Here is a 21,827-nt window from a genome sequence, read left to right on the forward strand (position 1 = left end):
CCGTTGGGGAAAACGTGTTCTAGAGTGGAGACCGCGTCTCGGCAAACGTAGTGTAGGACGTCCTCGGGCACGGTGGAGTGACGACTTAAGCAAGGCGGCTGGCAGGAGCTGGATGCGAGTAGCCCAAGAAAGATCTCAGTGGCGTGCAATTGGAGAGGCCTATGTCCAGTAGTGGACGGAAATGGGCTGATGGATTGGATTGGATTGGAAAGTAGTTACTTGTACTTCAGCATAGGCATATTTCTATGGTGGTACTGGTATAGTATCACATAGTTGAAATGTAAGTGAGTCAGTGTAAGTATAGACACAAAAGACATAATATTACAGGCCCCAAAGATGACGGCGCGTTGTAAGGAAATGTAAGGAATGGTTAATATTTCTTACAACCCTAATTTACGTCCATCAAACTATATCATACAAAATCCATGAGCAAATTCATTTTGCTTTTTCGATCAGTTTAAAAATAAAAAATAAAAATTAGTTACCGACCATGATGATGACGAGCTGAGACGACGATGATGTCCTCAAGGTAGATAAACAACCGTACGTTTTTCAAATTTTATTTCGAACCGACACATTTGTTTCAAATACTAATAGTAAGGGAATCAAGCTACTTATTCGTAAAAAAATACCGGTTACCTAGATTTTCAAAATTTCACTTCATTTTGAAGCTTGATGGCCGCAAGGCGTTTGTTTGTTTCTTATACGCATAGCATATTATATAACTAGAATCTAGTCGTTGTTATCGTAGATATATATAATTTTAAAATGATTTTTTATATAAAACAACGTTAACAAAGGACTATACCAGGCAAAAGTACAGTCGTTAATGAGGAGCCAATCAATTTAAGTCTCGAATATACAGTTCAGCCACAAAATACATTTAAATCTCTTCAATTGGTAAAGATCATATATACACTATAACAAATGAAATATCAAAAAACCTCATTCATCCCACGTCTAAAAATGTGAAATGTACCTTAAATGTATTGAGATAAGGTATGTTTTCATGGGGTCTTCCTTATTAATATACATAGAAACGCTAGATGCTTAGAAACGACTGATGCTTTGCTTGTTACCATTTTAATGACGATTTGAATTATTTCATATTTAACGATGTTCGTACTCCGATATTCGGGAAAATTGATGTTTAACGATGAATTTGGTCAAATATTTTATAGATTTATATGTTTTTGGTAATTTTACCAGTCTCTTGGTACGTGAAGCCGACTATACATACTCACATGTGCTTACATAAAGCTAATACCATCAATGAAACAAAAGAAATATCTAGAAGTTTGTTAAATGGCCCGGTTTACTAAGTGTCAGATGCATTTATATGACATTTTTTACGATGCAATGACTGGGTTGGTCTACTATGCGAGAATGAAATGTGACGCAAATCTGTAAATACGAAAAAGCTTTTCTGTTGAAATTGTGACAATATCAAAATGATACTAATAGGCTTTGAAATATCATTCCATTTATTTAAACCACTTTGGAGTTATTTTGAGCATTTAGTTTAAACATTTCATGCAAATATCATTAGACTAATATATTCAAGTTCTGCCAAACAGACCACTCCTTAAATAGTTGGAATAATATTAAATAGTTCCCATATTGACGTTCTATGTAATAACATCGCTGAAAATATTTCAAGGTAAATAAACAGGCTATTCAGTTGAACATAAATTATTTATTGAATTAATAGGTATTATATTTCACATAATTTAACTTCGTACTCAAAATTAATTTATATAATATAATAAATTAACAATACATCTTAAATAAATGTAACTTATTCTTGGTTGTAAATTATCATAACATAACAAATAGAATATGTATATGTTTAAACACTAATGAAAATTCAAATTAAATAGTGAAACGTAGACGCGTCAAAGATAGACAAAATTAATACACTATTTAAATTAAAACACTATTTTCTTTCAGATTTTGATCAAAGCACTCTGTATACTTTAGCTTTTATAAAATTTCCACAAAAACTAATCAATTCTATAAGATTTATAACAATGCGACGTATTAGGTAACAAATTTCAAATGTTATAACTTTCAAAGTATTTGACCATCTATAAATAACACGATTATTATAATGTCTAAAAATAAGGGGATATTCCGTCCGAACATTTCAAACAATGATATCATAAAGAGGTAAACTGGAATCCACACCTCCATTAGACATGGAAAGCATTATTTTTTACTTTTATATTTCGAGACAGGACAAAAATAAATTTACACTAAAACACATCATCATATAAAACTCCAATATGTATTTTAATGTATAAAATTAGAAATGTAAGTGCGGACAAAGTTACTGAAAAGTGATCATACGATGAATTATACAAATCGCGATTACAATCAGTACATATAACAGAAAATAGAGTTCTATTACAGACTACAATAATAATAATAACATTGTTTCCATAAAAACTAGTGTCAAAATTATTTAAAATTCAACATAATATACTTCTACGTTTAGCTTAAGCTACGAATATCAGCATGGAACAAAATATCAGTAGCTGAAATAAGTATAAGAATAAAATATTAGTTTGTTGCCTTCTTTTTGCACATAGCTTCAGACTTGTCCTCCTTGCCCTCCCCGGATAGTATAGCTTTAAAGCTAAATGGCTTAAATGGATAACCGGCACCGGTATAAAACTTACTCATAAATTCAACCCTGCAATTTTTATGAATTATAAATAATATACACTAATATCGTAAATGCGAAAGTAAAAGTTTATTTTTGTATTAGCCTTACACCTTAATAGTCACCTTAATAGTCTAACTGCTAAACCGATTTAAATTTATTTTTGTATGGAGAAAGAAGGAGTCGTGGGGAAGGACTTCGGCTACTTTTTCTTATGGGCTAAATGGGGGTGATAGTTTTTGTGGCACTATAAGTTGTATAAATTTCGCGCGTGTAAATTTGTATGTTTAACTAATAAAAGTAAAATATGAGTTTGGAATGTATGTTTATTTATGTATAAAACTTGCAAGATAGTACACGCAAATATTTTTTTGCTTTGTAAAAAAAATTTAAACTAATGTAATGTTAGCTGTCATGAATACGGACATTCACATGATTATCATGATTTCCTTACATGCTCTAGTTATAAAAAAAGTGATTTAAATGTTATAAATTTATGACTATAATCACAGTACAATTTGTTTTTTATTGAGTCAGCAGTTGGACAATTGTGCAATTTTTGTGCAATTGTACAGGAGTTGTGCAATCTCGTCTGGGTATAGGCAACTCATCGTATATTCTACCGTGCGAGTAAACCAGTATACATGTAAGTACTAGTAACTCAACATCTTAGCTGCCAAATCAAAACTATTCCTTACAATACACCAATGCCCTATTAATAAGGAATAGTTATTTTAGCGCCACTGTTTATGGGCAAAGATGACCATGTACCATTAGGTGCCTCTTTTCCTCGTCCGCCTAACTATTACGTATAATATATATCGAAGGTTTTACTTTGAAATAAATAATTAAAATTAACCTTATTCACACCATAGGTACATAATATAAGCAGATACGTTGAGCTATAAGTATATTTATTCATATATTACCAGTGTAATCTCAATGTATGGAGAAAGGCTGACAATCCCTCCATAACGACCAAGATCGAAAGACTGAATATTGCCCAAATAGCAAATATTATAAAAATTTTTGGTCCTCCGGCCATTGAAGTATCCCGAAGACCGAGTTTTGCAAATATCATCACCCATAACATTTCCGAAAGTTCTGAAATCATTAATATTATTAGAAAACGATTTTGAAACCAAATAATAAACATTAAAAAAATGATTGATTAATTAAACAATGACGTTAAGCCATTTCTAACGATATGTCGTCGTATTTTAATAAAAAAAAAACTGATTTAGATTTTTCAATCCCACTATATCTATACATATAATAAAATTGGAGTGTCGGTTTGTAATATTAAAATAGCCATTTTTTACTCAATGTGTATGTATGTGTACACGGCACATATACCAAAATAACATTTTTACATTTTTGTCTATCTGTCTGTGTGTTTGTTCCGGCTAATCTCTAGAACCGATTTTGACGGGACTTTCACTGACAGATAATTGATATTATATATAAGGAGTAGCTTAGGCTACAATAATATATTTTTTTGTTAAATTCAAACGCGTACAAGGTCGCGGGCGAAGCTAGTTTTATAATATAATTTAAGCGTTTATAATTTATCGTCAAGCTATATTTTTTATTCTTATTTTAATAAAATCACAATCTGTATCGTAATGATCAGTTCATATCATATTTACATCCTATAAAAGATAGTTTACTAAACGTAACAATTTAAAGGGAGCAATTCCTATCGTCTACTGCCTATCTATTCAACTAATTCAACAGGCTGTACTAGTATTTCACCTAGTAACGAGTTATATAAGTACAGGTGCGTGAATCGCCTCGAGCCTATAAATATACAATTAATTGAAACCGTATTCGTACGAAAACGAAGACTTAAAAGGTTTGTTTTTGTTGTGAAACCTTTAACATTATAAAAGTTTGCGAAAAATACAATAATGAGCAAATACATTTTGTAAAACACAAAACTTATTTTTGAATGTCATTATATAAATTAATTATGTTTTCTCATTTTAAGTACGGAGCAATTGTGTCCTTCAAGATCACACTATCGTCTTTAATAAACTGTTATCGTCAATTGTTGCGTTCATATAAATTTGTTATTCGAACGCAGGCAGATACTTATACATTGCTGGCTAAGCTTAAAGTAAAGTGTAAGAAATTAATATGAAGAGATTTCAAAACGAAATAATTTATTACAAAAGTATTAAAAAAAAAAGTTACGTTCATGGGCGAGTGACAGCGCCCACAGACGAAGATAAGAAGCCGTGTGAGATATGGTGCTCAGCACGAATTCTATAGTGTGTACAGCTTGATGTATCATCAGCTCGCCAAAAGATGTCGAGTATTTCGCCACATCCTTTAGTATCTTTTCCTCCGCCCGTTTATTATCAGAATCACGTCGTTGATATCTACGAAATTGACTGATTCGTTTCTGTAAAGAATAACTCATATAGAAACCATCATTAAAATAGACTTATCCCTAAATATTTATATAAAATATGTTGAATCATTTTTCGTAACCGAAACTGTTATATAGATATACAAATTGCTTGGGATGATTACTTCCTTAACGGACATCTAAGGATAAATATTCGTCATTACCAACGCCTCTTCCTTTTTCTTTTTATAAATTTTGTGTAGATAGACGGGTGTTCCGAATAATAATATGGGGACGCAAATAACTCCTATTATAACTAATAATCGCTGAAGTTTCTCTTGACTTTCGAACATGTAAGCATCACAATCGTCCTCCACGGGCTTTGAAGTTGATAACAGTACCATATCGATGAACAAAATAAGAATCAGGGGCGCACAGCCCGCGCCTCTTTTTATTTCCGCTGAAAAAAAAAACACAAACATAATATTTTATCCGTGTTTTACATTTATTAACAATAAAATAATAAATGTAATGAATGTCAAAAATTTACAAATCTCAGATTAAACTTCCAATCGTGAATTCAGTAACCTATCAAGAGCTGCTTTTAGAACAAAAGATGCCTTGACTGTTTGCTAATGCAGTCATTAATTTTGGATTAATAATCAACTCTTAGAAAATAAAACTTTTTTTTTAAATACTATACATGACAGTCCATTAAGAGTACTTACTGTATTTTCCACTGAACATAAACCATTTCATGTAAATCAATGTGACCAGCCACATAAAAAGGCAAGCCAGAAATAGTACTTGTGGAATGAATTGCAAATATATTGCATAATATCTTTTAAAATATCTACAAAATTATGTTTAATGCATTAATTTAATTATACTGTATCACTTTTGAAATATGACACTACATTTAAAGAAGATAAAAGCCGCATAGCTGATTGGATATTCCGTCGAAACATTGTACAAAAGGCCACCTATTTGTTTGTTGGTTTAGTATTTTGATAAGAAGGATTGTCCATACCCAACTACAACATTTTAAAATAATGACTACTCTCCATACATGTCTTCATTCGTCTGTGATGTATGGAAATCTGTTTGGTCCAGTAAAATAATACTTATCAAGTAAATTGTCGTTGAATTCTTTCTTTCCTTATTGTAACTATTATTCCATAATTATGGTTTTTGCCTTTTTTAAAGTAATATAATATTTTTTACTATAAGTAAAATTCCAATTATGGCTCTATTTAATAATATACTTTCATTCCGACACAAAATTATCTTAAAAGCGACGTATCTATAACTGATCTCAGGAATTTTATAAAAACCCCTCTAAAATGTTTAACAATACGCTTTTTGGTTTTTCCTATTATGTTGTTTAGGGAGTGTACAGTTAAACAATTTTGTCCTCTTCTTTCGAGTAACAAACAAATGATGAAAGAAAGGGAAACTAAAATTCTGCTAAAAAACATATATAATATACCTCATTGTTTTATTCCCCATTTATTAATTTTAAATGTCAATTATAGGATGGTATAGAGTCTACAAAGTATCTCATTAAGGCTTTATCATTTATTATACGATATTTAATAACTTACGTATGATTAAAAAGACTTAAACACAGTCCGAACATCATGTGGACGATGCCAATTATAATTGACATTTTCATTTTCAACGAGTTCAGGTACATAATTTTATTTTTGGCCAACTGTAAACAAATTTAATGAGCGTCACCATTTTAATCAGAACTATATTCAATAAACACTTGATAATAATCTGGTTGCGTCCTTTTTTTAATAACATATATACAAACCCTCTTCTCTTCATTAGCAGATCTAAAACATCTATTTTATTATAAATTAGAGTACTACTGATTATGCGTTTATGCAATTAACTTTCAAACACCATGTCAAATAAATGGTTTACTTTGGATAAATAGTAGAAAACTCATGCTTTTGTACTAGCATGACTGGTAAGAGATAACAGATAGAGATAAATATATATAAAGATCTAGAGATGGAGAGAGACAAACTTAAATACATAAGGGCTACCACCAGTCTTATTTACGTTTATATGACTGTTATTATGTCCAATTCATATCTAAGAATGGACATGCGTAATTATCTAATTAATAATCTAATCTATTATTTACCGCCCACACTGGATCCACACCGAATATGTAAGGCGCACGCGTTTCAAAAACAGGATTTAAGGTTATATATTGGCTACTTTCCACAGTTTTCAAGTCGTACGTGTTCATCCAATACGGCTGTACGAGTACGATTGATTTAGAAAAGAATACATTGTACAGAAACCCAGTGTAGAGCGTGAAAAGACCCATCATCAAAATTACGTATCGACCTGTGAACATAAGTGTAAAAAATGTTTCGTTATTGAAATTAGCGTGAAACCTAATATATGTAAAAAAGGAAATTTAATGAATCAGATTCCATCAATTATATACTATATGTATGATTTTTGTTAAAGAAATGAATATCTAAATTCCTTTAATCATATTCCTTGGGACATAAGATGAAACGTCCCATATGCTTGTATACTTGCAATGGTCCACTAACCCTTCAAAACCATGCAGGCGTACATATTAAATTGTCTTTATCTAACGTGACTATATTTAAATGTTGACACAGAGTAACTATATAATTTCTTGCCAGTTCTTCGCGGTATAATGTACATTCCTAAGCGAAGCGGTAGCGAGCGGTAGCTTCACTTAATATAGTTTTTTAAATGACTATTATAAGTCTTTGTAAATGCCTACTTGAATAAAGTATATTTTAATTTTGAAAATGGAACTACAATACCAAACATTGCTTCGCAGAAACATAATATGCCGAATGGATGGTAACTAACCAGACGGGCTCGCACAAAGCCTTACCACCGACTAAAATCCATAGTATACTTATAATATTATAACGTTCATTTCAATTATTTCGATATGTAATTATTCATTCATTTCAAAATAATTGAAATTAACACACGGTATGGTACGGTAGACTAAACATACCGACAAAGGTATTTTGCTTTACCAACTGTTAATGGTTCAATAATATCATCCGACCGCATTGACATATTTGTTGATATTTTGTTAATTAGCCACATTATCGATTTAAAAAATTAATTATTTCATCTGTGGTAGTGATGAAACATTTGTTCAAAAACTGTGAAAAGTTAATCCACGAGTTCAGAATTCTGTTATGAAAACGGTTTATTTTAGGTATTTGCTGAAAACTTAAATGCAAATGATGACTTTGTTATACAAGTAAATACACAGAAGCCGAATAGTTCGTTACAAGATAATTACAAGAGTATTATAAAGTTTGCGTAAATATTACAATAATATTAATCAATTATCAAGAATCTTGGAACTAATTAATTCGAATCAAGGGGCCCGTTAACGGGTTCCAGCTAGTGTTTTATTTTAAATCCTTTTACAATTTTTTTCGTGTATTTTAGTTGTCATTTGGATATAGTTATATACATATATTTGTATACATTTTGCAAAGAGCTAATAGCAAATACCTAAACATTTCAGAACATTTATAATCTGATCCGAGTTTATGTTAGCGTATGATAAAAATACTTAAAATGTTAAATGCACTTTAAAATCAATACCACAAATAAACTCATACATAATTCATAGCACATCCCAAAAGCAACGCGGAATGGTAGTGTTCTTTTATCGCCTGAATACAATTGCATTGGCTTTTTCGACTTGTTTTTGTAAGCAGTTATCCAATTAACAATTTTTTTATGAATTTTATTTGAAATACTAACAACCTTTGCTTTATATTTTAAAGTTAGCTGGTAGATAATGCAGTAGAGTTAATGTTGCCAATTATTGTACGCTTATAGTAATAAATAGGTAAAATTAAACTGAAAATTATAGAAAACTTGCTGCCCCCATTTTCATTGCCTTAACTGTACTATTTTGAGTGTAACTAATCTTAATAAAACATGATATGCATTCTACACACATAACTAATACATAGACACATTTCAGATTGTGACCTACAATTTATTCATGTTAAAAAACCATCGTTAAAGCCGTTAATTTGGTGAGATCCAAGGTATTTTATGCTGTAACATAGTCAAGATTTCCTTTTCAAAAGGCATTACTAAGAGTATTCAATCTTTGTACTCTTTGTTTTATTACCTGCATGAAATATATTTCGATAATATATAAACAAGTGTGTTCAAAGGTGACTTTCGTCGAGCAAAGGTGGCAATACATAAGTCTAAGTTATAATTTAGAACGTTAGACGCCGATCCCAAACTGAGCGTTACTTAAGCTTTTTGGATAGTATATCATTTAATTAATAAATAAAATTTCACTTTAATAATACCTCCAAAAAATATATTCCAGATCTCATTCTTCGAAGTCTTATCCATGTTTTCCTTTTCAACCGAAACCATCCAACCCGCAAATGCAAGTAATATAATACCGTGACACACATCACCAAACATCAGAGCGAATAGAAATGGAAAAGTTATTATTGTATAAAGACCTGTAAATAAATTCGAGAGTACATTAATAGCGACGCCCGATAGTGCCTGACGGAGTTAATTTAGGATTAAAATGTCACAAATAATTCTAGATTTAAACCATACTTTTGAGCAATATTTTGATAATAGCTGCCAACCTTACAATAAAATTTATATAGATTTTATAATTTATTTTAAAAAAAATTATACCTAAGTATCAATTTTAAAATTATGTACAGATTAATAAGTGCATGTGAAACTTAAAACAAAGGTTAATTATATAATGTATTGTGTATTTTTTGCTGTGTTTTCTATAATGTATAATAATAATATCACGAGCGTCGCTCAATACTAATGAACGCATTCATGAGTGAATTGATATATACACATATATCTAAATATTTAGAATGTTATAAATTGTAGTGATATACCTACATGCTTGCCTTAAGTATGTCAATACATCCCGTTGTATTTACTTATATTTTTGCTTCTGAATCATATATATTATTAAAATTTACTCATTATATTAGTTGAATTATCTAATTAATAATAATCAGTTTACTGATGTACGTATCGTTACATACTTGTATGCTACTAAAGCAAGGATATAAAATATCGCGAAATTAAAGATTCAGTTTATTAAAAAAATACAAAAACCTTTTCCATAACTTAATACTTTATAAATTTATAGCTATAAGGATATATTAAAGTAGATATGATATCATAAGACTTCCGTCTAAACGAGGAAACACCACAGTTAGAGCCAATCACAAACTTGTTGCATTTCTATTTGAGCTTATGTTAAATCGAGCTGGGATATTTCATTTCATCGGTAAACAATTTTGTTGCGCTATCGTTGCTGTAATTTAATATACTTTTTGTGATGCTGACGTGAATCTCCGTAGATAATTCGTATTTGCGTACACATAATTAAATTTATTCATTTACTTTACAAATAGTTTTTACTTTGAATAACCGTCGTCATTTGTTTTTTTGTATATGAATTTAGTTTATCCACACAGTAGACACGACGTAAGTTTATAGTTAGTACATCATTTATTTTTTTCTGTCCATCGATGAAATCATAAAGACATAATAATTTGATGTAAATAATTTTTTTCAAAAGCCAAAAATAATTGTATATCCTGATCATTTCGTATAAAAAATTAACTATGCCAATAGAACAGAAAAATATCGAACGACACGCGCCTGTGGTGATATGTTTATTTCAAACAATTTATACTTCCTCTAATTTTAAATTTTGCGCCAAATGTCTACCGAATATATGAATTTATTTCTAGCTTCTTTCTCTTAATTTCTATTTCTATTATGTATAAGCCATCGAAAGATGAAACTAAAGAGTCAGTACGATTTTTAAAATAAGAAGAAACAAATTTGCATCATCGTGCATTAGCGATATTTATATTTATAAACAATCTCCTTGTCAACATTACCATTGAAAATTTACAATACAAATAAATAAATATGATACAACATCACAGATATTATTCTGATCCAATGTAATCAGAAGTAACGATGGTACCACAAACACCCAGACGCAAGATAACATAAAAAACTAATGATAATTTACATCGACTCGGCCGGAAATCGAGCCCGGAACCTCGGAGTGGGGTACCCATGAAAACCGGCGCACACGCCACTCGACCACGAATTTTTTAAGCAAAAAATAACTACAGCAACATCTATGTGACGAGCATTAGTTAATTCATAGTTGATGCATAAAATAACGCACAAGAAAATTGTAGATTTTCAAACTGCCACAGTACACTCACAGTAAGCTTTAACAGATTAATAAAAGACAAAAGGGACAGGTTAATTCGAAGATAGTGCAACGAAAAAATTTTTTCGCTATGAAAGGGATGACAATGAGCAATATAACTTTGAGATGACACTGCTTTCAGATTGATTTTTCGTGAAATTATCCAACATTGAATCTTGAAATTGAAATCTTTATCAGGGATCTGCTCCATGCTCTATCGGTAGAGCAATGCTAAAATCATGAAAAAGCAATTCGTAATGGAAACTTCACATCTAAGAGAGTTTGCAGAAACATTTAAGATTCACTTAAAATATATTCACAGAAAATCGTTCGAATTATGTTTGCATAGAGGATGAGTTAACTCTGATTTCCTCAAACGGGTAAATCATATTTGCAGCGGATTATCATAACGTGATACACATACCATATGGCAGTTGAATTATGCGTCTGTCCACATTACTGTTAATATATCTGCCATTATTCAGCAAGCACTGGAGAATTGGTTACTTGACCAACTATAAAGACCTATTATCGACATATGAATGCGACTGTACTTTTATCTTATTATCTTCTGAAAAAAAATCTTTTAATTATTTTTCTAATACAACATGACTTTCAGCATTTGAAGGCGTTACCTCAACGAATGTATTGAAACAGACTCATCATCAATTAAAGCGAATAAAATTTAGCACTACAACGCGCAACCTATAATGATGCAATTTGTCCGACATTATATAAACAACCTATGCTGATGAATACTTAAAATTAAATCTTAAGTAGTAACATTACAAACTCTTAAGTAGTAACAATGAACACCTTGGCGTTTTGTTAAAACCTGTGGAACCTCTGCCCAGCAGGACAACGTGCTATTACTGAACTGTACTATACTGCATAGTTGTTATTTAGGTACCTGGATTCAATTCCCTATATGTCGAATCACCATAAGCGTTTATAAGGGCTTGAAAACCTTTTGTAAATTTGTTAGTACGATGAAATGTTGGTGGTTCGTCGGCATCATCAGATTTCAATAAAAACGACTCAACATTCGTACCAGCTCTCACCTAAAACAAAAACGTTATAATAAATGCTTATAACAAAAACATAATACCTATATTTAAACACATTAATAATGTGGTATGTTTTCGACTGCTGGTGATCATTATTGGATACAATAATTACCGAAACCCGTGATAAAATGTCTTCAACTTTTGGGAGATCCATATCTGGCACCCAACACTGACCGATAAGACATTTTCTTGTTATATCCAAAGTGAACATGTTCATTGTGTGATAGATTGCTTTAGACTTTCTTATTTGAACCATCCATGTCTCCCATTGCTTGCTAACGGCTCGGAGTGCTTTGCATCGATAGTATTTTGATTTGCTCATTACCTAAAATTACCAGTCTCAATTATAATACAGAAAAAAAAGACAAATGTGTTTAAGAAATATTTATTTCGTATTATATTAGTTAGATATTTATCTAACTACATAGAAAAGGCAAAATTAATATTAACATTTCTCCCGACTACTGGCACGTTAGACTTTTAATGAACTAATTAAGAAGTACAACTGTCAAAAAATCTTTTTCATATTCCCTCTTTATGACGAGTAATGAATAGATTTTTTTTTCTTTATTAATGTCGATCTACATTTTAAATAAAGACCTATATAGGTTTTCTTTAGTGTCGAAATTTAAAATAAATTTTTAAATCTATATAGTTATTTATTTTAAGGCGTGAACTATACGAGGCTAGCTCTCTTGCATTTTTTAGTGACATAAAGTACGTCACTCTTCGCGACACATAAAATGCTGAATGTCACGTCGATTCGTCTGTGCTGGAAAAAAGGCCAAACCAACAAAGACGTTTTAAAGTTATTTTCACTATACTTACTAATATTATAAGTTTGATAATATTAGTACGGATAGTAATAAAAATAGTTCTATTTGTTATATTTGAAGATTTAGGAAATTTCAACGAAAAAGTATCTAAACAAACTATTCTAAATTAGACAAAAGCCTGTTGTTTTAAAAGTTTTAAGAACTGGAAGCAGTTTGAAATAGAACTTCTGTCTTAATCTAAGCTACTAAACGGAAAGTTCTGATTACAGTGTTCAAAACATTATTTTTATAGATTTTTCTTTTATCGTGTCCGATATTATTTTGATTTAATATCTATTGTACCAGAAGGCTTTTTTTCTTGTCTACATCACAGTTAGAACTGGATTCCACTTTAAATTACCTTCCCTATGTCATCTGGAAACTTCTTTATTATTATTTGCGATACTTAAGAATAGATTAACTAACCCTTTCCAAATCATCAATCCTCAAGTCTAACTGCACCATCATGTCCATCCGCTCGTTATAATTTTGGGGACAAGAATATAGGTTGACATGAAATCCACTGCAAACCTTCTCTAGTCGAGCGCTAATCTGTTCCCCTTGACATATGGCTAAAAACGCCACCTTCCGAATATCCTGGCCCTGGGGATTTAAATAAAAAAAAAACATTAAAAAAACGCGTACGCACGAGATTTACCTATACAAATGAATGCTGATAATTCAGCGCAAACGAGCGCAAAGACTAACAGTGATCCAAAAAATAATGCCTGAGATTTACAACGTTGAATTTTGTATCAAATTGCATTTAAATGTAAAAATTAGAGCGCAATTCCTTTCTCCTTTCCTTTGTTCAATGAATTGAAGTTAAACATTAATTTAATATTACAAATAACAATTTTTGTTGCTTAAGAAAAAAATAAAAACACGAAATTCCATTCAGCCAAGAAATTTACCAATTTTTTTTATGAATTGATTTATGAAATATTTATTTGTATACGCATTGCGTATATTGGAATATTGCATTGTGGCGTCGATATAAAAATGTTAATTATCAATTAATTTCAAAAACATACACTTTGTAAAATATTGCTATGCATGTATATTCCTTATCACGCGATAACTATTCAGCGGGTAAAGCGAAATCCATAACCAATGTTATTCAACTCTCTGCAAATATTCAATATAATATACCAGTAACTCAGCTATGCGCATACTATGAACGAGCTTATTTGATAAGTTTCAAATGCCATCAAAACCGTTTCGCTCTATATCACGAGCGGAAAATCGGAAACATTATGAACACACATTACTGAGTATCACGAACAAAAGTGATATTCGTATTATATGACTTCAATATTTGATATCAATATAAAAAAAAACAATCGTTAAAATATAATTTTAATCAGACCGTCAAATAAAAACGACTTCAAATCAATAACAAAAGAAAACGAATTAAATAAAATATCGTAACAGTACCGAAAGGTACAGTTGACAGATGTTCGGTCAAGGTACAAGAAAGAGTAAATGTTAGATGTAACATTGCTTAAATTTATTTTTAATTTCGAGCAACACAAAGTTATTAATGGCATAAATGCGTTATGTCGCAGGTACACAACGTTCAATTTATGCAAAATTGAATTTCAATGGAGGCATCGTGTAATTGCTTTATAGACTGTGACCCCATACACATCAGTTTTCTCATTTGACTTTGCTTTAATATTTCCTCATAAACTTCAAATACAAGAACCATACACACCTCAAATAGGATGTGTGTTCATCCGACGCATTCGTTAAAGAACAATGAAGTAAAAAAACCTTTTATAAATTTTTAATAAAAGCAGGAAATTTGTTAGTAGATGGCTTCAAAAGTAAATAAGGTTTCACGGTATAATAATATTGTTTACAGCTCATACCTATGAATATAAACAGCAAATATTCATAAGGAATCTATGTTTTGGAGTAATTGATGAACGCTTAAAATTAGCTGCACGTGAATACAATTTTCACAAACATATAAATAATTTAAACTTCTTACTGTTTGCGGATCTTGTAGTATAGCGTCCTGTGTCGCTCGCCTATAATAGATGTTTCCGTGAGACACTCTCCACAGCATCATTTCAAAAGGAAAACTTCGGCTACGTTTAACAACGCCTGTTATGACAAAGAGTCGGCCCAGTAAGCCTGTGTCACCACCAGCAGACCTAGAATTAAAAAAAAAAAAATATTCTCGACAATGAATGCATTGTCGAGAATATTAAAAAGTTAGCAAAAATATGCATAAACAACGAATCAACTATTACTTCTAATACTCTGAGGCTGGGGTTGTAGCTACATTAATCAGTATATGCTATTTTTATCAACCACAAAGGTTTTAATATATAATCTATACATATAATAAAATTGGAGTGTCTGTTTGTAATATTAAAATGGGCTATTTTAATATTACAAACAGACACTCCAATTTTTTACTCAATCCATATTTATTTATACACGGAACATATGACAAAGTAATATTTTTACTGACTGTTTGTTCCGGCTTATCTTTAGAACGGCTGGACGATTTTGACGGGACTTTCACTGGTAGATAACTTAAATAATAAGGAGTCCACTACAATAGTAATATTCTTTTTTGTTAAATTCAATCGAGTACAAGTTTGCGGTCACAGCTAGTATATAATATTATTATATATAAAGCAGCACTTCACAGCTTAACGACTCTCAGCTTTAAATTCAGACTATTAACGAGGAAAGCGTGATTTCCTATTCTTGTATCGCATATTGATAAAATACCTGCCAAATATAGATTCCTCCGTGATATCTGACTGGCCCAGCATCGGACCAATGTGATTTAAAACGTAACTCATTTCCGTCAGCTCTAAGTAATTTCTTAATAGCGTCGTCTGATTCTCCGACATACTTAAAACGTCGTTTTCCCATTTTTCGAGTATATTCTAAGAAAAAAAAATAGTGTTAACAAACCTCTTTTACTTGTATTTATTGCTTGTAAAACTGAAATAATATATCTATTGTTCATTTATTATATCTTACTTCTAGGGGGGCCATTTCATGAAGTGGTATAGCCTTTGGAGTAATGGTATTGTATTCGATAACATCGATCTTGTCCCTAAGCATCTCCCCTTCCATGTAAAGGAGCTTGCGTTCCATCTCAACGCATCGGCACAGTTCCGTAACAAAGTTCCTTTGAAACGGTTTTACATCCGGTGTCATCTATAAATAAAAGTAACAAAGCTTTGTAAAAATATATTCTTATTAGTAAATATCATATGTAATTCGCTTTATTTGTTTTATTTTTTATAAATATAGCATGCATTTATGTAACAGATTATTATTAATATAATGGATGTTATTGATAGTCAACAATTAAACCAAGTAAATAGAACACGGTGATTATTTTATTTAATAACGAATATAAACAAAATCATTTATCCATATGAATTTTATTAAGTTATGGCAACAGAAATTATCTACTGGATCGTTATTACAATTCATTTAATTATTACAATATTTTACATATCACAATTTATACTTTCATTACTTAGCGTAAAAAATATAATCCGACGGTAGGTACCGATTTTTCGAACGTAACAAATAATTATGCTTTCAAACTCTGATGTGACGAACTTAGACATTCGTAACGTGAAAATATTTAAATCTATACAAATTCTTCGAAATTATCGCAATTAGGGCAAACGATCGAAATAAACTTTCCGCGAATTAAATAGAATAGAAAAGATAAAAAATGATTTTATTACAATGAAAAAATTATGTTGAACCAAATATTTTCAAACTTCCAAATTATTATTTATGCGACGCTGAACATTATATAAATTGTCTTATAATACGAGATAATGATGATGTCTAGTCTACGAACTATTAGTCTAAAGATTTGTAATGTTTTTATAGTTCTCAAGTTACGAAATGAATAATGTCAGTATCAATAAGTTTCATAAACTCAACATTTTTTTTTCTTTAAATGTATGTTAATATTTTAAAATGAATTTTTATTCTATATATATCTTACTAATATCATATTTAATAATATTAGTAAGATATAAAATTGTATGATACCTTAGTACAGTAAGGTTTTATTTCACTTAATTTGAATACAAACCCTAAATTTGTATGTAACAGTATATAACTAGCAAATTGTCCGACTATCGATACATCTATATAGCCGAACGTTCAATGAACAAATCGCCCACTTCATATAAAACAGCATAAAATACTTTGATTTGTTTTTAAGATAAATGCTTATATACAATATTATATTTGTAATCGGCAAATGGATCACAGGTTTGGTGTAGTCTTAATCTCTATTTTTTTAATGCAAATTTCTTTTGCTTTATTAAGTAAATATTTTATAAATATTGACTAGTGTTCAAGCCTAAGGTTAACGTATCATATAATACACCATTAGAACTCGAAAAGAGTTATACTGTGGTATACGAGGTCAGGCTCGTTTAGTATACGAAATACACGTTAGTGCTGGCATTCGGACAAAACTTCGAGAGAACTAAAGTGCTCACCGAACTCGGGATCAACATAATCGTCGGCAAGAGATCGGAAGCGGTATCGTTCCAAGAACTGCCGAAGGGCAGAAAACCAAATTCGCGTTACGTATAGTGTACAAGTACATGACCTACATACTCCTCAGCCTGGATCATACTGGGGCTTCAAAGAACCCTTCAAATGCCTAATTTTTCATATCGAGAAGATAGCAGTTACCATACACACTACTGCAGGAGACCGACTTAATAAGTTCGTCGCCCCTATGCCGGTGTCATGTTATTCAATAGCCATCTACGGTGTGTTCGATTGGTCCTTAAAAATTAGTCAGTTTGATTTAAATCGTATATTTGATTGTAAACAATTTATCTAATGATTTTCTTAAAAGCTCTTAACGCTCAAAAATGAAGACTCGTGACAGGTTCTAGTTTGTGGTGCCATCGTGGATGAACGGAGACCCCATTTTGGAACAACTTCATTGCACGGTCTAACCTAACACCGAACGGCATCTTTGCTTATCTGCGTTCAAAAATAAAACAAAACATATAGTAGTGCTCTCCGATACTTTCGTATACGACATGGTCGAGTCTTTTAGGAAGATTTCCTTTGTGTTGTATAGGAACGAGCCTGTACGGTAACTGGGTTAGGTTATTAAACGTGACCTTTCGAAGCGCTTTGTAAAAAACTAAATCGAATTGGTTAGAGCGTCAATATCGCAATACTTTTCTTTATTGCCAATGTAATATGGGGAGGCCGTTGCTACGATATGCGCGTAATATAATAGGTGTACAAATAAGTTTTGAGGGGTTTACAAAAGATGGTATAACTAGTACTACATTGCATTGAACTATCTTGAAACTTGTTTATTCATGTTAAAACGTGTCCATTTTCCTATCGTAGGAACATTTACTTCGTTGAAGTGTAAACGACAGGCATTTTTGAGCCCCAACAATGTCAACTTTTGTGCCAACTAAACAGCATTTGCGGGAAGCGCTGCTTTTTTGTTTCAACTTAAAGAAAAGTGCAGCTGAAGGGCATCAACAGCTATGTGAAGCATATGGAGAGCATGCTCCATCAATAAAAACATGCGAATATTGGTTCCGACGTTTTAAAAATGGTGACTTTGACATCAGTGACAAAGAACGCGAAGGACGGCCAGTAAAGTTTGAAGGCGCTGAGTTAAAGGCATTATTGGACCAAGATTCATGCCAAACTCAAGAGGAATTTGCTAAAACCTTGGGAGTGACTCAACAAACGGTTTCAAGCCGTCTCCAGGCATTAGGTATGGTGCAAAAAGAAGGACATTGGGTTCCGCACGAACTCAAACCGAGAGACGTCGAACGCCGTTTTTTCACGTGCGAACAACTGCTCCAAAGACAAAACCGGAAGAGTTTTTTGCATCGAATAGTGACAGGAGATGAAAAGTGGATCAAGTACGACAATCCAAAGCGCAGAAAATCCTGGGGTAAGCCCGGCCATACCTCAACTTTAACGGCCAAACCCAATATTCATGGCAAGAAGATAATGCTGTGCATCTGGTGGGATCAACTTGGAGTTATCTACTATGAGCTACTCCAGCCTAACGAAACTATCACTGGGGAACGTTATCGACAGCAATTGATGCAATTGAGTCGAACATTAAAGCTGAAACGCCCCCAATATGTCAAAAGACATGACAAAGTCATCTTTCAGCACGATAACGCTCGGCCACATGTTGCTAAAGTTGTCAAGGAAACTTTAGAGGCACTGAACTGGGATGTCCTACCACACCCGCCATATTCGCCAGACATTGCTCCTTCGGATTACCACTTGTTCCGGTCCATGGCTTATGCACTGTCTGAGCAGCACTTTACTTCTCACGAAGATTTGAAAACTTGGCTTGATTATTGGATCGCCTCAAAAGATGAGGATTTTTTTAAACGCGGTATCCGTATGCTACCTGAAAGATGGGCAAAGGTAATACAAAGCGACGGGCAATATTTTGAATAATATACACTGTACCAGTTTTTCTAAATAAACATTCAAAATTAAGAAAAAAACCCTTAAAACTTATATGTACACATAATACATGACACGTAACAGCGTATGGCGCGAACTCTCCACGGCACCTGTCGTATTGGCGTCTCTGATTTTAGTAAATAGAGTTTTGACCAATGAAGAGCCAAAATTAGTTCCACTCATATTCTTTTACGTATTTTATTTTAATGACTTAATTTTGATGTGCGTAAAACAAGAGACCGCCCAACCGTTTTTACAATGTCTTCGTTAAACTGTTAATATTAACAAAGTTATTACAATTTAGAAATGGTAATTTATCAGACAATCGATTGTTATTATTATTGATCCAGTAATTACTAAAAGAAAAACAATGTAAACACGTATTTTGGCGAATTATAACCAAATCTTTTAGATATATCCTGCTAAACAAATTTTTCTATTTACAATACCAAGAATAGCAACTCAAACGGAATTGAAAAAAAAAACAATTTTCTATCACTCGTAAAGTAATCGGCATTTTAAAAAACAAATATAAAATCTTACTTACCAAACACATATTGATATATAAAATGAAAATAACATACAGACCAACTGAATAACCACGTCAAAATTCTAAACTCAATACGGGTGTGAAATTAAGTATCCTTGAAAAATCGGACAGACAAAAAACTAACAGTTGTGTAAAACCGCCGACGAGCAAATGAAATGTTAACTAAGCTGGGGATGTTTTACGCGTACATTTGTTTGTACGCACACATATCCCGAATGGGCTTTTTATTGTAGAACAAAAGACGTTCGAAATTAACGACGGCTTTTATTTAAAAGACCAAACATGATTGAATATTAAACACGCACCCTAAAAAAATGCACCAAATACAATAGTATGTTTGTTGTATTAAGGAAAAGTAATGAAAATTATAAATATAGCTGAAAGTAGGGTAAATATTTCGTTCGTTATGTACCTAATGCTTATAATAATATCAGTCTCAGTCATTCTGTAAGACAGGATACAGTTATGTACACGAATATAATTTATTTATCTGATGCAGTCCTTGAGGTTCCGACCGTTTGAAAAATCCGTCCATACTATAAATTAAGAGAGAAAGAAACGACGAATTTTCGTATACTTCCTTTCTGTTAATAATTCATCACGTACTTAGTGGCGAAACAAAGTACCGTAAGACAGCTAACATTTTTCTACTAGACAACATTGGTACAGCCATGATTAAATAACCTCCAAAGTTCTCATTAAAAGCGGAAGCGAAGTCGTAGCCGAGATGGCCCAGTCGAGATGGCCCAGTGGTTAGAACACGTGCATCTTAACCGATGATTGCGGGTTCAAACCCAGGCAAGCACAGCTGTTTCATGTGCTTAATTTGTCTTTATAATTCATCTCGTGCTCAGTAGTGAAGGAAAACATCGTGAGGAAACCTGCATGTGACAAATTTCATAGAAATTCTGCCACATGTGTACTCCACCAACCAGCATTGGAACAGCGTGGTGGAATATGTTCCTAACCTTCTCCTCAAAGGGAGAGGAGGTCTTTAGCCCAGCAATGGAAATATACAGGCTGTTGTTGTAGCCACACAAAGAACTGTTTCAGTTTTTGTATATACATTGTGATTCCTTACTAAATATGTATATAATTAACTTACATCCACGAATTGAGCGCATCCCATTTCACCCAAATGTCCCACTATTTCGAACGCTGTTTCGGGTTGAAGATACACGTCGCAAAATGTCATAGGATCGCTTCTCAGCATGCAACCCATTTTGAAATCTAGAAATTAATATCTTTAAGAAAACCAAATTATCAAGCAATAACATACCAGTTTAATGGATGATGTTTTAACTTTTATAATATTACGGATTATATAACTTACGGTTTGCTTTGAATACAAAAATATATAAATAATCTTCTGACTTCTGTCTTCTTTACTTGTATTCGAAGTAAATTGACGTTTAATGAAATATAATATTTGAATAAAGAATACTTATATATGTCATTTATTCAATTTATTTTTTTGTATGCTCAGAGTTTATACGATTTTTTTAAGATATAAAAACTTTGACATAAGCTAATTTGCTCAAGTTATTCTTTCCAGTGTAGTTATACCCATCCAATTAACCTTTTAGCTATTGCAATATCATACCA

At 31.8% G+C, this 21,827-nt stretch overlaps 1 protein-coding gene across 1 annotated transcript; it reads right to left on the reverse strand.

Annotated features, from left to right (window-relative positions):
• Nucleotides 1–1,985: 1,985 nt before the first annotated feature.
• Nucleotides 1,986–21,607, reverse strand: LOC124543187 (V-type proton ATPase 116 kDa subunit a 1-like). The gene is made up of 16 exons (XM_047121273.1): nucleotides 21,556–21,607; nucleotides 21,328–21,452; nucleotides 16,196–16,375; nucleotides 15,938–16,098; nucleotides 15,183–15,348; nucleotides 13,613–13,789; nucleotides 12,484–12,696; nucleotides 12,215–12,365; nucleotides 9,386–9,547; nucleotides 7,177–7,385; nucleotides 6,623–6,732; nucleotides 5,747–5,871; nucleotides 5,243–5,478; nucleotides 4,862–5,072; nucleotides 3,595–3,769; nucleotides 1,986–2,695 (listed from the first exon to the last, which is right to left on the reverse strand). Exons 2-16 carry the CDS (start codon nucleotides 21,442–21,444, stop codon nucleotides 2,563–2,565), a joined length of 2,526 nt encoding a protein of 841 aa, XP_046977229.1. The 5' UTR covers nucleotides 21,445–21,452; nucleotides 21,556–21,607; the 3' UTR covers nucleotides 1,986–2,562.
• Nucleotides 21,608–21,827: the final 220 nt, after the last annotated feature.

Source organism: Vanessa cardui, chromosome Z (assembly GCF_905220365.1).
Source record: "Vanessa cardui chromosome Z, ilVanCard2.1, whole genome shotgun sequence".
Taxonomy (NCBI): Eukaryota; Metazoa; Arthropoda; class Insecta; order Lepidoptera; family Nymphalidae; genus Vanessa; species Vanessa cardui.

Bases quoted from the DNA above. Each gene is read 5' to 3' on its own strand.
- LOC124543187 (XM_047121273.1), bottom strand. From the start codon at position 21,444: ATGGGTTGCATGCTGAGAAGCGATCCTATGACATTTTGCGACGTGTAT. The intron at 15,349-15,937 runs GTATTTTATCAA...TTTTAATTCTAG, and splicing joins GAGGAATCTATATTTGGCAG to GTCTGCTGGTGGTGACACAG. The intron at 12,697-13,612 runs GTTAGTTAATCT...TGGTAATTTTAG, and splicing joins GGATTGATGATTTGGAAAGG to GTAATGAGCAAATCAAAATA.